This window comes from Rhinatrema bivittatum, chromosome 2, assembly GCF_901001135.1.
Source record: "Rhinatrema bivittatum chromosome 2, aRhiBiv1.1, whole genome shotgun sequence".
NCBI classification, from domain to species: domain Eukaryota; kingdom Metazoa; phylum Chordata; class Amphibia; order Gymnophiona; family Rhinatrematidae; genus Rhinatrema; species Rhinatrema bivittatum.
In genome coordinates, this window is record NC_042616.1 from 191456807 (window position 1) to 191472840 (window position 16034).

The 16034-nt window shown below is 43.1% G+C and overlaps 1 protein-coding gene across 2 annotated transcripts in view; it reads left to right on the top strand.

Moving 5' to 3' along the window:
- SCIN (scinderin) overlaps window positions 1–16034 on the top strand; it is a 267968-nt gene that overhangs the window by 186264 nt on the left and 65670 nt on the right. For both annotated transcript variants that reach the window (XM_029588987.1, XM_029588988.1), the window contains one exon: window positions 6719–6851. In XM_029588987.1, the coding sequence (XP_029444847.1) occupies window positions 6719–6851 (133 nt within the window). The remainder of the gene's footprint in view (window positions 1–6718; window positions 6852–16034) is intronic.

The window sequence follows — 16034 nt, forward strand, 5'->3', positions numbered from 1 at the left end:
ACACTTCAGGCCATTCCAGGCCTGGCCCAGAAGAGTCAGGAAGAACAGAGATTCCTGGAAGCATTACCTTTATCTGTTAACCGACTGAATGCTCAACTAGATTCGCAAGCTGAGGATTTGAAAGTGCTCCAGTCTTTCCCTGGTCTCCTTCTGAAGGTGCAGAGTCTTTAGACCTCGATTGAATTAGTAATGGCAGATGTCCAGCGTCTGACACTTCGCCAGGACCTTATGAAGAGGTTTGACATAACTGCTCCCATATCTACTGCTTCGTAAGAGGCTCTTGGAGGCCATCAAACTGCAATTTCTCTACCTAATCCTCCCCATTATTCTGGGGATCCTAAGCTCTGTCGGGGCTTTCTAAAACAGTGCCATATGCATTTTACTCTACAACCATCGCTGTTTCCGAACGATTTAATCAAGATGACTTTTATCCTCTCCCTATTGGATGGCAAAGCCCTGGCCTGGGCTTCAACCTTATGGGAGCGCTCCAATCCTCTGCTATCTGACCTGCCTCAGTTTGTTTCTGCCTTTAAACAGGTGTTCGAGGAGCCTGGCAGACTGCCAGCTATGGGTGCAGACCTTCTTCATCTTCGATAAGGCTCTCAAACTCTAAGTGAATATGCTATAGATTTTCATACTTTGGCTACAGAATTGAACTGGCAAGGGAACAGTCTAAACACCAAATTTCTGGAGGGCCTATCACCACAGATTAAGGACGAACTGGCGGCACGGGAGCTTCCCGTTTCATTGGAAGGACTCATTAATCTCACAGGGAGGATCAACAGGAGGTTGCAAGAACAGGCCTGGGAGGCCCATAAAAGGCAACGAGAACATCTCTTGGATTCACCTTTTCGGGCCGAAGAGCCTACTGAAGAACCTATGCAACTAGGTCAGACACAAGTTTCGGCAGCCGTGACTGCACCTTGCATGCAAGCAGTTCCTTCTGAGAATGGTGGACCTCCCGTTTCTTCACTGGTGTCCCAGGGGTCAATGCCATGTTATCAAAAGTCGACCAAAGTTATAACCCTAGGCCTTGCCACAGGTTCACCTCTCTTTATTTTGCCCGCGTCTGAGGAGCTGTTCGCCACCAGGGTCTCCTCTCAAGCCCTGGTAGACTCGGGTGCTGGAGTGAACTGTATCCGGCAGGACCTTGTGGATTATTGTGGTCTCTGTACCTTGCCAGTGGAACCCCTATTGGTTCTGTCGTCTGTTCATGGGAATCGTCTTCTGGGTGAAGTTACACGAGTCACTCAACCGTTGCCATTAAGGATCGGAACGGATCATGTTGAACACCTTTCCTTCTTTGTCCTACCCCAGGCTGTGAGCCCTATAATTCTAGGGCTACCTTGGTTACAGAGACATCAGCCTCAGTTTGACTGGTCTTCACCTGACCAGATTCAGTGGGGTCCTCACTGTGCAGGAGCCTGTTTCAATCTTGAACCATCTCGATCTGCAAGGACGGCTAAGGTCGTACCGGGAACTATGCCTCCCCAAGGGAGAGTAGAGTGGAGCCCCAGGAAGGATGGGACTCCAGGCCTACTTAATCCAACAGACATACAATTAAAAGAACATACAATCCAACATCCTACAATTAAAAGAACAATTGAACCACAAGACTTTGGAGAACAAGGAACTAATAAGGTCTCATGGACAAGCCACACAAAGCCTATAAGCCATACTGGCTTATAAGGAACAGGAGGTACAGCACCTACATGCTCTTTTGGAGCAGAAGAATACTCAAGGGGATTCAACGCTATCATCACCAATTGTCCTGGACCCCGTAAATTCTGTGCAAGAGACATTGAAGAGACCCTCTACCTTGTATGCTACGGAGACATATAGCTTGGATTCCTACGACAGTGAACAAGACTGGACTACGGAGGAAGAAGTGGATGGGTCAATCGGAGATGACACCCTATCAGAGGTGGTTCTTGAAGAGGGGGTACTGTTACGTTCCTCCACCCTGGAGCCTGGGGTCGAGCATGCTCACCCACCTCCGCGGCAGCTCATTGGTCTCGAAGTTTCCGAGGCGGATTTGGAGGATGCAGCTGGTTTTCCTCGGGCCTACTCCGGGGCCGAGAGGCCTTTCTTCGCGGCTGAGACACTGCTGCTGCAGAAGCCCCGCCCCCTGACGTCGCCTAGATGCATGCGGCGACATCAGCTGTTGTTTTAAAGGAGCTATATATGTATGCTACTTTTAGAAGCATAAGTACTTTGAAAATGTACTCCTATGCCTATTAATAAAAGCACAAAAAGTTAACAAATATAAACAACATTATATTTTTCTCTTGTTATTTCATGGAAGGTAGGGGATGGTAAAGTCTTGGCATGTCTTGGTGGCATCATTCTCCTCTGCCTTCTGCTCCTGGAGAATGAACATCAGCATGTCAGGACAAGGCTAAGAGAAGAAAGGACAGTTAATCAGGATGCTTCATGAGCAAAACAGAAATTGCAGGTACAAAGTATAAAAGAAGGCAGTGAATATAAAAGACTGTAAAACAGATAAAAATAATGCAGGAAAAGGGTTAAGTGCACACACATATACACACACATAGATATAGATATATCAGGGTCCATATTCAAAAGCCATTTTAACGGATAACTCAAAAGTTATCAGTCTAAATGGCAAATTAGGAATATTCAGCTACTTACCCAGCTATAATTTAGCCAGATGCAAAAGAAGCAGGTCTAAAGTTATCTGGCCTTGTGTGGCTGGATAACTTCCTACTTATCCTTTAAAAGATATCCGGGTAAGTAATGCTGGCAAAATTTTTACAGAAACCATAGCGGCCTTGCACTCCCCACCTCACATCACCATGATAGAATCAACCTTGACCCACTGCGGACCTCTCCTTCCCCCCCAGCCAGGTTGCAATGATGCCCACCGCATCCACCCCCCACCCCCCCCATGGATCCTCCCCCCATCTGCCCAAACCCTTAAAAACTCTACCAGGAATGGTGTTCGAACTAACCCGCTCCCAATGACATCCAGCGCAGCCTCTGTCAGAACTGCACTGGAAGTGTAAACTACACTCAGTTTACACTTCCAGCACTAAAAATAAGTACATTGCTGGTTAGGTTTTTAAGATATCTGGATACATGTAGTTGGATAACCTTAAGCAAATATATTCAGCCAGACATTTATGCAGCTGAATATATGGAACAACATAAAAACATAAGAAGTTGCCATACTGGGTCAGACCGAGGATCCATCAAGCCCAGCATTCTGTTTCCAACAGTGGACAATCCAGATTACAAGTACGTGGCAAGTACCCAAACAAGAAATAGATCCCATGCTACTGATGTCAGTAATAGCAGTGGCTATTCCCTAAGTCAACTTGATTAACAGCAGTTAATCGACTTCTCCTCCAGGAACTTATCCAAACCTATTTTAAACCCAGCTATACCATCTGTCCTAACCACAACCTCTGGCAACAAATTCCAGAGCTTAATTGCACATTGAGTGAAAAAGATTTTTCTCTGATTTGTTATAAATATGCTACTTGTTAACTTAATGGAGTGCCCCCTAGTCCTTCTATTATCATGATTTTATAAACCTCTATCATATACCCCCTCAGCCATTTCTTCTCTAAGCTGAACAGCCCTAACCTCTTTATTCTTTCCTCATAGGGGAGCTGTTCCATCTCCTTTATCATTTTGGTCGCTGTTCTCTGTACCTTCTCCAGTGAAACTATAACGTTTCAGAGATGCGGCGACCAGAATTGCACACAGTACTCAATGTGCAGTTTTACCATGGAGCGATACACAAGCATTATAACATACTCCATTTTATTCACCATTCCCTTCCTAATAATTCCTGCATTCAATTTGCTTTTTTGACCACCGCAGCACATTGATCCAATTATTTCAAAGTATTGTCCATTATGATGCCTTGATCCTTTTCCTGGTCGGTAAATCCTAATATGGAACCTATCATCATGTAACTACAGCATGGGTTATTTTTCCTTATATGCATCACCTTTCACTTGTCCACATTAAATTTCATTTGCCATTTGGATGCCCAATCTTCCAGTCTTGCAAAATCCTCCTGTAATTTATCACAATCCGCAAGTGATTCAACTACTATGAATAATTTTGTATCATCTGCAAATTTGATTACTTCACTCTTCATATCCCTTTCCAGATCATTCATAAATATATTAGAAAGCACTGGTCCAAGTACAGATCCCTGAGGCACTCCACTGTTTATCCTTTTCCACTGAGAAAAAATTGACCATTTAATCCTATTCTCTATTTCCTGTTTTTTAACTAGTTTGTAATCCACGTCTCCTAGTTTCTTTAGAAGCCTCTCATGAGGGAATTTGTCAAATGCCTTCTGAAAATCCAAATACACTGCATGTACAGGTTCACCTTTTATCGATGTTTATTAACCCCTTCAAAAAAATGAAGCAGATTTGTGAGGCAAGACTTCCCTTGGGTAAATCCATGCTGTCTGTGTTCCATTAAACCATGTCTTTCTATATGCTCTGTGATTTTGATCTTTAGAATAGTTTCTACTGTTTTTCCCAGCACTGAATTCAGGCTCACCATTCTATAGATTCCAGGATCAGCCCTGGAGCCTTTTTTAAATTTTGGGGTTATATTGGCCTCTCTCCATTCTTCAAGTACAATGGATGATTTTAATGATAGGTCACAAAATTTAACTAATAGATCGGAAATTTAATTTTTGAGTTCCTTCAGAACCCTGGGCTGCATACTATCTGATCCAGGTGATTTACTACTCTAGTTTGTCAATCTGGCCTACTACATCTTCCACATTCACTGTGATTTGGTTCAGTTCATCTGACTCATCACCCTTGAAAACCATCTCTGTAACTGGTATCCCTCCAACATCCTCATTAGTAAACACAGAAGCAAAGAATGAATTTAGTCTTTCTGCAATGGACTTACCTTTCCTAAGAGCTTAATTAACCCCTCGGTAGCCACATAACTTTTCAACTAAATGGTCAACTGAATATTGGCCTCATAATATATATATATATGTGTGTGTGTTTGTCTCTCGCATATATATTTCTCTCTCTCTCTCTCTCTATATACATATGTTTATTTCTCTCTTTCTATAAATGTATACATAAATAGATACAGACTTATTTAGAATCTTCTATTGTCACAGATTATTGTATATAATACTCCTGGAGTATTATTAGTATGTTTGGTAATATGCTAGGATAATTATATGCTATCAAACTAAAGTGTGAGGTAGATATTTAGAGGACCAGTAAACAAGACATTTACCTGGGTAACTTTACCTGGATATTCAGCAGAATGCATCTGGATAAGTTAGCCACTGATTATACCTGACTAAAGTTATTCAGGTACTTTTCCAGCTAAGTAGAGCTGAATAACAGCACTCACTGATTCAAATTTAACCATGCCCCTGGAACACCTCCATGACCGCCTTTTTATCTGGCTAAGTTGTGTCCAGGTAATTAATTACCAAACAACATTTTGCCGAGGAATGGAGACAATCTTTCAAAATTTGGGTTCTGACTGGGTGACATCAAAAGTTACCCTAACAAAGCCTTTACATTTTGACCTCTGTGCTACTTATTGACACGTGAAAATGCAACTTATCTATCATGGCTCCCATTATTTCTAATGGAGCCAATTCTCTAATAATGCACATTTTCCTGGTGATAGCATGTGTTAGTGAATCAGTCTGTCAATACGGATGTGCATTCATTTTTAACAAATTGTACATAAAAAACAAAAATGGTCTTTTATGACTATACCCAAAAATTGGGGGGAATTTTCATTCTCCAGGCTTTCTGACCTTCTACCCCTCAAAAAAGTCAGTCATGGGCCCAACATCCCCCCTCCTAATCTACCTCCTACCCCATAAAAAAAAATTCAGGGTGTGAGTCTACCTGGCTGAGCTATGAAAATCTGGCATTAGGCCAGTGCCATGGGGATTATTTACCCTGCATACACTGCAGGTACATAGTACACAAGTTTAAAGAAATCAGAATTTCAAAATGAAATCCTCACGTGTACTTTAAAGGGTCCATTCCAATTCTACTCCTTTTCACATGGAGAACTCTACAGCATGCATTCTTTTAACAGTATATTGGGGAAGGCAATTTTCAAAAGGGCTTTTTCTGCTGGTAACCCCCTATTTACCCATGGAAATTCCTTTGAAAATTCCGCTAATATGATTAATCTAAGGTATTAGTGTAGAGCCAATAACACCAACCAGATCCTTTGGTTCCTACTCCCCAGCTCTAATAGGATGCTCCCTCCTGTGAAACGAATATGTTTATGCTCTTATAATAGAAATGGGAAGTTACAAACGTTTTGCAGAATCAACACTACTGTCAAAAAGGATCATAGTTTTGAAAATGTTTTATCATTCGGGATGGTAGAAGCCTTTTAGAAAATAGAGTATTAAATGTTACGGAAAGGATAAGCCAAGCTTGTCTTCCATAACAACAACATTCCATATCAGTTTGTATCTTCATCAACCAAGAAGAGACTTTCTTTGCTTTTAACCAACAGTTATTTGCAATACTATTTCAAAATCAATATTTTTTTTTCTGGATATTTGGGCAATGTATGGTGTAAAGACTGTCTTGTTCAGTAAACTAATTACAGAGTCCTATGCACTAGGAAATTATTCCCAGAGACAAACATCTTTAGAGTTTTCAAAATATGTACTTGAATAGGTAAAATAATGTTACCCAACTTTGTTGTGTGTCAGGTATCAGATGCCAGTGGATCCATGAAGGTATCAGTAGTTGCGGAGGTGAATCCTTTCTCTATGGATATGCTTCTTTCTGAGGAGTGTTTCATTTTGGACCATAGCATTGCCAAATCAATCTTTGTGTGGAAAGGTAAGAAACAGACTAAACCACTTTGTGAATAACTATGGATTTGTTTAAGGGTTCTGCGTATAATCACAAAATTTGCATGCCAGTTATTTCAGATAAAGACATAAGAGAATTGGAAAGAATAGAAAGCCAGGACCCTCAATGAAAGAGATGGAAGAGTTGGTCTTTGAGGAAGGTTTTTCTCAACTGAAAAGAAGATTGAAGGCAGATCTAATCCATACAAATATATCAGATGGACATATTAGGAACTGACAGAAAAACTTTCCAAATGGAAAACTGTGTAAAGAACAAAGGGTCAGCCCTTAATTATTTTTTTTAAGAAGCTGGTTTAAGATCTTACAGGAAAAGGCTTCTTTGTTCTGATATTAGTTAAGTTAAGGCATCTTCTTCTACCTGAGACACTTATAGCAACTTAAAGAGCCTTAAGGAGACTGACAAGGAAATAAAGGTTCTTTCATTTTAATGATAAAATGCAAAAAATATCAGCAGAAATAAGTACTGACACCTTTTGCTAGAGTGAGGAAACAGATTTAAGCACTATTTTCAGGCATGTCAACAGAAGGCACTGCTACTTTCATGTCAGGAAGACATTTTTTTAAACTTGATAATATAATGGAATAAGTTGACTTGTCTCAGATCGAACTAAAGCAGAAGGAAGTCATTAAATGGAGACAGTCACTGTCTCCATTTAATGTATTTCGAGGTTTCCATATCCTAAGTTAACCAGATAGGTACATGTCATAAAGAAACAGGCTGAGATGTTCCTAGTTATAACCTCCACTGAAACAATGAACCTATAGTCCTGCTTTTCCTAGAGAAATTGAGACTATAAGTCCATAGATGCAATGAAGTAAAACCAGGATCAAGCCAGCACATCCCTTATGAAATGGAGCTATCTGGTTACCTTACCATATCCAGCTCTTGCAAACTGGACAAGAGAGTCATTCAATACCCCTCACAGTGATGGTGCATTGCTATATCCATAGAATATTTCAGTATATGAACAGTGGCATTTCACTAGCATTCATTAAAAAAAACAAACAAAAAAATATCAATTTGCTTCAGGTCTTCTGAGAAACCAGGCAGAAAATGGGTTAGGCATTTGGAATATGGAAGAAGTCCCTGGTCCTAAGTACTTTTTCAGATGGATATCACAAAAAATCCATAATTTGGTTTAATTTAAACATACCTGTTAATTTTCTTTCCTTGAATCCTGAGAGATCAGTCCAGATGAATTATTCTCACTCACCAGCAGGTGGAGGCAGAGAACATAAGTGTTTTCTGATGACATTTTGCCTTATATACAGGCCGATTCAGTAAAAATGTGGGAGAGCGGACGAACGCCCGCTCTCCCAGTGCACGCACCGGCCACTCGCTGGTGCACGCGATACAGTATGCAAATGAGGTGGTGCGGTAGAATCGGGCAAAAGGAGGCACTAGGGATACTAGCGCATCCATAGCGCCTCCTTTTATCCTGGAACGGCGGCTGTCAGCGGGTTTGACAGCTGACCCTCAGTTTTGCTGGCGTTGGTTCTCAAGCCTGCTGGCAGCCACGGGCTCGGAAACCGGACGCCGGCAAAGTTGAGCGTCTGGTTTTCGGCCCAACAGCCGCAGGCCGAATTCAATTTTTTTTTTTTAACTTTTTTTACTCTTCGGGACCTCCGACTTAATATCGCCATGACATTAAGACGGAGGGTGCACAGAAAAGCAGTAAAAACTGCTTTTCTGTGCACTTTCCCGGTGCCGGAAGAAATTAGCGCCAACCTTTGGGTCGGCGCTAATTTCTCAAAGTAAAATGTGCAGCTTGGCTGCACATTTTACTTTCTGTATCCCGCATGCATACCTAATAGGGCCCTCAACATGCATTTGCATGTTGAGGGCCCTATTAGGTGCCGCGGGTTGGACGCATGTTTTCCTCCCCTTACTGAATAAGGGGTAAGGGAAAACGTGCGTCCAAGAGCAGGCTAACAGTGCGCTCCGTCGGAGCGCACTGTACTGTATCGGCCTGATAGTTGGGTACAGCAAGAAAGGCTGTCAATAGTTTCTTGTCCAAGCCTTTGTCTAATCTACAGATATTTTTTGTCCTCATTCCATCCTGAATACCTAGATAGAAATTTATATATCTATATCTATATCTCTCTATAACTATCTAGCTCTCTCTCTATCTATATACTAAATTTAAGTGCCACAAATAGGCTCTCTTGTTCTTTCTTCTCTGGAAACTTTCTTCTTTCCTTCCCTGAATGCCAATATTAGGGGGCTTCCTAAATATTTATGAATAAAAAAGAAATAGAAAAAGAGCAAGAAGAAAGTGCTATAGCCCCTTGCGTGGCTTCTAGCAGGACTGTTGGGATTCAAGGAAAAGAAATTAACAAGTATGCTTAAATTTCACCTTTCTTGTCATCCTACTAGATCAGTCCAGATAAAAGGGATATGAACATGAAATACCTAACTCGGACAGGGTGAGGCCATCATAGCCTCCAGTACTCTTGTGCCAAATAAGAAGCCTTCCTTGACTTGATCACCGAACTTGTAATCTTTAATACATTTATTTAAAGAAGCCCTTGTGCCTGCCTTGCATATGTCCTGTGGAGAAACTAGTCTTCTTTGTTCCATACATTTTATTTATTTAAAAACATGTGTTACCCACCACGCCAATTTTCGGGGCAGGGTATAATAAAACAGTCATAAAAGCAGCAAACAATAACAAACAATAATATAAGCTTAATATAAAATGCATGTGCAGTAGGCTGAGAAATACAAATACAAACTGGAGGGGTAAAATTCTTCAGAGGGATAGCTGTTTTAGTCTAGTGTAGCACAGAGTTCACTTCATCAGCTGGACAGAGTCCATGTTGTCAGAATCATCTGACGAAGTGGGCTCTGTCCTTGAAAGCTCATGCCTTAATAAATTAGTTAGTCTAAACTGGAGGGGGAGTGGGTACAACATTATTGAAAGGCTTCACAGAAGAGGTAAGTTTTTGCCGACTTCTTAAATAATTTTGAATCCTGTGTGAGTCATAGAGAAACTGGGAGGGAATATCAGAGGATAGGGCCATATATGGAAAAGGAGCGCCCATGCATGGGAGCCAAGGAGACAACTTTCGGCAGGGGGACATCAAGCAAAAACTGACTGGAGGAATGGATGACCCATGCAGGAGTGTGAATGCGCAAACTAGAACTGATCCAGGGAGAATTAGGATTATAGAGCAGATTGTGTATAGAAATGGCAATTTTATATTTAAAGCATGCAGAGATTAGGAATGTAGAGAAGATAAAAATTTGTTTTGGTTCATTCATTTGTTTCATTATGGCCGAAATTTGGTTCATTAGTGTTATGAATTGCTGCCCGCGAGCAGGCTTCACTCACCCCATGCTGCTGCTGCTTCACTGACGCGGCAGGATGCCGCCGTCAAGCCTTCTGCGTGGCTGGAGCCGCGGACTGTGTTCCTCTTCGCGGCCCGGAGGCCACCCATCTCGCCTGCTTTACCATGGCCGGAGCCGCAGACCTTCCTGCCTTCAATGCGGCTTAGGACCGCCGCCGCCGCTATCACCATCTTCGCGGCTGGAGGCCGCAAAAGCCTCGGTCTTCCTGGCGGCTGGAGCCGCCCTCGAGGCTGCCTGCAGGGGCTGGAGCTGCTGCCGTCTTCGAGGCCTGCGTCCAGGCCCAGCCCTGCCTTCTGCGGATAGACTTCGGTGTAGGCCGCTGTCCGCGGTCCTGCGCAAGTTCCTGCTTCCTTCCCTTAGGCGCCGGCACGCGTCTGTCCTCTGGATTTAAAGGGCCACTCAGGAAGTGTGCTGGCCCCACCTAGGATTGGATTTCCTGCTCCAGCCCTATATAAGGGCTGCTCCGTCACTCAGTCTTCGCCTTGCACCGGAGTTACTTCACTCTGGAAGCTCCTGCCTGCCAGAGCTCCGTCAGGTCTTTTATTTTCTCCATGGAGTTCCTCGTCTTGTCTGTTCCTCGTCATGCCATGTCTTTGTGCCTGAGGTCCTCGTCCAGGTGTCCTGGTGTTCGTCTCCTGGTGTTTCGCTTCTTGGTGTCCTGCCCTCTTTGGTGTTCACGTCAGCGCTCCTGAGCCTTCTGGTCCTGTCGGTCCTGCTCCCTCGGACGACATCTTTCCCGGGTTGGAGAGGCCTGCAGGTGGACTGGTGTCCTGAGCTCCTGAGCAGTCTCATCCTGCTAGCCGTGTTGGTGCTTCAGATGACATCGGCTTCATCGTCGGAGTCCCACCTCGACTGGACCCTTCCCTGCGCTTGTCCCGTTCTCAGCGTGGTCCGTGACCAGCCTCCTCGGGCTGTGTAGGGTGCGACCAGTCCCGTGGGTGGACTGAGTAGGGCGCCCTGAGAGACAGTGCCAATGTTCTCCTGCCTTGCGTCTTGGCTTGCACGGAGTTGTTTGAAAGTTACTCTCCCTGTGTAGATCTCTTTCAATAGAACTGGGAAATTCTCCTGATCATGCACAGATGAGCTACTGCTGGCACTCCTGGGGAGGGTAAATTTTAACATCCTGCACCATGGTAAAGCCTGCGTATATATTGTACACTCAGACTTTACAGAGAACTTTCAAAACCATCTTATGCGCATAAATTTGTTTTAAAAATCCTTGGATAATTGCAGGGTAGGCTTACAAATTACCTTGAGCGCAACTGCACCTGCTCCAAGCAGGGCATAACTTGTGTGCAGTAATTTACACACATAAGTGCTAATTCTACCCCAAGCCTGCACCCCAGAAAATCTCTGTTCAATGCTTGCAAAAAAGTACACACACACTGAGTTCTGCATGCACTTTTACACGTGCAGAGCCTTGACTGATTTTGAAAAGCCGGTTTATGCAAGAAAATCCTTTTCAAAATTACCTCCAAAAGCAGCAACTCTAAAGCATCTTTGCAAGCCTGGCAGTCCTCCCCTTGACTCCATAATGTAAATATACTTCTTAAGATAGTTAAGGTACTAGAAAAGGAGGCAAGCAGACGAGGAGCAAAGGAGCTAATTCCCCTCTTCTCATGGCCCACCTCTGGTCTTCTCACTGGCCTGGGAACTTTGCCCTCCGGCCCCAGGTGCATTTCTAGGATAGGAGGTAGAAGAGAAGACCAAGCATCTGGGGACTTCTCTGTTTTATAAAAACAGCACTCCCTGTAAAAAAAATCACCCATGGGGGAGATTTTTCTGAATTACTACAAACAGCAAAGAGCTAGGGGACTTTTAGGATCCCCTTACAGTTATAAAAAAAAAAAGTGTAAGGGGATCCTACATATTCCCTTGATTGCCTATGTGTCTCCATAGGCACTTGTCAGTGAAGTAGCGAAGAGGTTGTAGTGTTTTCTGTGCTGTTGGCACTTGCTTTGCCAGGCCTCCATGTTGTGAATCAGAATAACCATATACGGTATGCACTCCTATAATTTTTTATTTAGAGAATATAAAAATATGGTTACTGATTAGTGCAGAAATCTATTCAAAGCATGCTAGGGAAGAAAAATGATTAATTCTTTAAGAAACTCTTGTTTAAGAGGACTCATTTCTTTCTTTAATTATAATCCGTTTATTCTAATTGTGATGCACTCTGCATATTGTAAGTACCAGGTGCCAAGAGAGGGACGGCAACACCCTAGAAGAAATAAAACTACTCAGATCCACGATGACTGTAAAAGGAAAAGAGACTGAGAATGCATGTTGACTCATCTGGAGGGGTTAGGGAGACAGGGTCTCCAAAAAAACTCCAGTACCACACTTGAAAGGCTCTTCAGGCATATCCAGAGAAGCTCCAAGCATCTTGACCACACTGCTATTCAAAACAACTCTGGTCATTTAACAGAGTGGTTTTCTTGAAAAATTTTACTTATAAAAATGAAAACAAAAACAAAAACTTGCAGGCAAAACACGATTAATGCATTATCAGATAAACAAAGACGTCAAAAGCTATTTAGATGGATAACTCACAATGTATACATCTAAATGGAAAGTCTTGCTTCAGCCACTTATCTGGCTAAATTATAGCCAGATAAGTAAGAGGTGTTTCAGGAAGAAGTTAAGTTACTGGCTAACTTAGCTGATTTTGAACTATATGGGCCAGATTTTTAAACCTACGCGCGGGCATAGATTTGTGCGCGCAACCCGGCGCACACAAATCTACGCCTGATTTTATAACATGCGCACGCAGCCGCGCGCATGTTATAAAATCCGGGGTCGGTGCGCGCAAGGGGGTGCACACTTGTGTACCTTGCGTGCGCCGAGCCGCGCAGCCTTATTCCGTTCCCTCTGCCCCCCCCCCACCTTCCCCTCTCTTCCCCTAACTAACCTGCCCCCCAGCCCTACCTAAACCCCCCCCCTTGCCTTTATCTGATAAGTTGCGCCTGCCTCCAGGCAGGCGTAGGTTACGCGCACCAGCCGATGGCCGACCCGCGATCCTGGGCACGGCAACAAATGGCCGCTGTGCCTGCAGGCTCTGGCCCCGCTCCTGGACCACCCCACCCCGCCCACTCCCCGCCCCCTTTTTCAAGCCCCAGGACATGCGCGTGTCCCGGGGCTTGTGCTCGTCGCTGGGCTTATGCAAAATAGGCTCGGTGCGTGCAGGAGCGGATTATCGGGGTTACGCGCATAACCCTTTGAAAATCTGCCCCTATATGCCTAGTTATCTGGCCTTATGTGGCCAGATAACCCTTTACTTAACAGAATATCTTCAATGATATCTGTTTAAGTAGCCCAGGACTTATAAAAAATATATATATATATATATTTAAAAAGACCTTTATGGGCCAGCGCCCCATTTATAACCCTCCCTCACCAATATCTGTACATTGGCCTTGCTGGGCCGAGCTACCCAATTCTTCCCAAACCCCAAGGAAAGACTAATTTTTGTGATGTATCACCGATTGCCTCCACCCTGCCTTTCCATTTTTTTATTTTTTTCTAATAAAAGCTTTCCAGCTGCCCCCTTCCCCACCCTCTCCCCACCTGCATTTGCAATATCATGTCCCCCTCCCCTTCGGGATCACAAGAAACCCTGCTAGGAGCAAGGTAACCTCTTACCTACTCCTGGCACTTCCAGCGCTGTTCTGATATGACAAGCACTGGAAGCGGAAGCTACTCGCTACTTTGCTTCTGGCAGGTCTGGGGAAAGGGGGGGTGGGGTACGTGGTATTCTGGATGCGGGTAGGGAAAGGATAGGGAGGGACTAATGGCAGGGAAGCGTCAATTTTATTTTAAATCTGGAAAGAAGGGGGTGAGGGCATCTGCGACCACCCCACACAAAAATTAGAGTTTATATTGGGGTTTGGGGGATTGGGGTAACTTAACCCTGCAGGGCCAATGTACACATATTGAGGATGGAGATTGTAATAGCGGTATGCAAGCCAAACCATGTTGTTTTGTGTCATGTCATCTGGGGGTCAATGTTCCCTTTATTTTTTTCATTTTTTTATGTTTCAGAAAGAGTGCACACTTTAAGGAAAACAGCAGATTGTCTTATAGTTTCAGGAAGAGGATAAAGTCCTGGGTGAGGGTTAAGTTTATGTAACCCATGGGCTGATCGTACTTGGATAGTGGTACCAGAGGGCATCTCTCAAATCACAGTTTCAGGAGGCAAGCATCTCATAATGTTAAAATATCAAAAACTGCATGGTTCTCTGAGTTGGGGAAAAGATTACTTTCAAGGCCTTTGCTTTGCATTGCGTTAAGACCTAGTTCAATGTCTTCAATATAGCAATGATGATAGCTGCACTGACAAGAGTTAAAGTAATTATGCAGTAAAAAACACACTGAAAGCTGATTTGGTTTCCAACAGTACTTTTACTGATACAGTGTGAACATAAGAATTGCCATACTGGGTTAGACCAAGCGTCCATCAAGCCCAGCATCCTGTTTCCAACAGAGGCCAAACCAAATCACAAGTACCTGGCAAGTACCCAAACATTAAATGAATCTCAATCTATTGCTTAAAAATTAACAGCAGTTCATGGATTTTTCCTCTAGGAACTTATCCAAACCTTTATTAAACCCAGCTACACTAACTGCCATAACCACATCCTCTGGCAATGAATTCCAGAGCTTAACTATATGCTGAGTGAAAAAGAATTGTCTTCATTTTGTTTTAAATGATCTACTTGCTAACTTCATGGAGTGTCCCCTAGTCCTTCTATTATCTAAAGAGTAAATAATCAATTTACATTAACTTTTTCAAGACCTTTCATGATTTTGTAGACTTCTATCATATCCCCCCTCAGTCGTCTCTTCTCCAAACTGAACAGCCCTAACATCCTTAGCCTTACCTCATAGGGCAGCCGTTCCATACCACTTATCCTTTTGGTCGCCCTTCTCTGCACTTTCTCTAGTGCAACTATATATTTTTTGAGATGCGGCGACCAGAATTGCACACAGTATTCAAGATGAGGTCTCACCATGGAGCGATACAGAGGCATTATGACATCCATCATTTTATTTGCCATTCCCTTCTTAATCATTCCTAACATTCTGTTTGCTTTTTTGATCGCCACTGCACACTGAGCTGACGATTTCAATGTACTAGCCACTATGATGCCTAGATCTCTTTCCTCTGTGGTAACTCCTAAGATAGAACCTAACATTGTGTAACTACAGCAAGGCCTATTTTTCCCTATATGCATCACTTTGCACTTATCCACGTTAAATTTCATATGCCATTTGGAAGCCCAGTCTTCCAGTTTCACAAGATCCTCCTACAATTTATCACAATCCACTTGAAATGTAACTACTCTGCATAATTTTATGTCATCCGCAAATTTGATAACCTCACTCATCGTAACTCACGATAACTCACTTTCCAGATCATTTATATATATATATTGAAAATCACTGGTCCAAGTACAGATCCCTGAGGAACTCCACTGTTTACCTTTTTCCACTATGAAAACAGACAATTTAATCCAACTCTCTGTTTCCTGTCTTTTAACCAGCATGCGGTCCACAAAGGACATCACCTCCTATCCCATGACTTTTTAGTTTTCTTAGAAGCCTCTCATGAGGGACTTTGTCAGACAACTTTTGAAAATCCAAATATACCACATCTACCGACTCACCTGTGTCCACATGTTTGTTCACCCCTTCAAAAAAATGTAGGAGATCTGTGAGGCAAGACTTTCCTTGGGTAAATCCATGCTGGCTGTGTCCCATTAAACCATGTCTATCTAAATGTTTTGTGATTTTATTCTT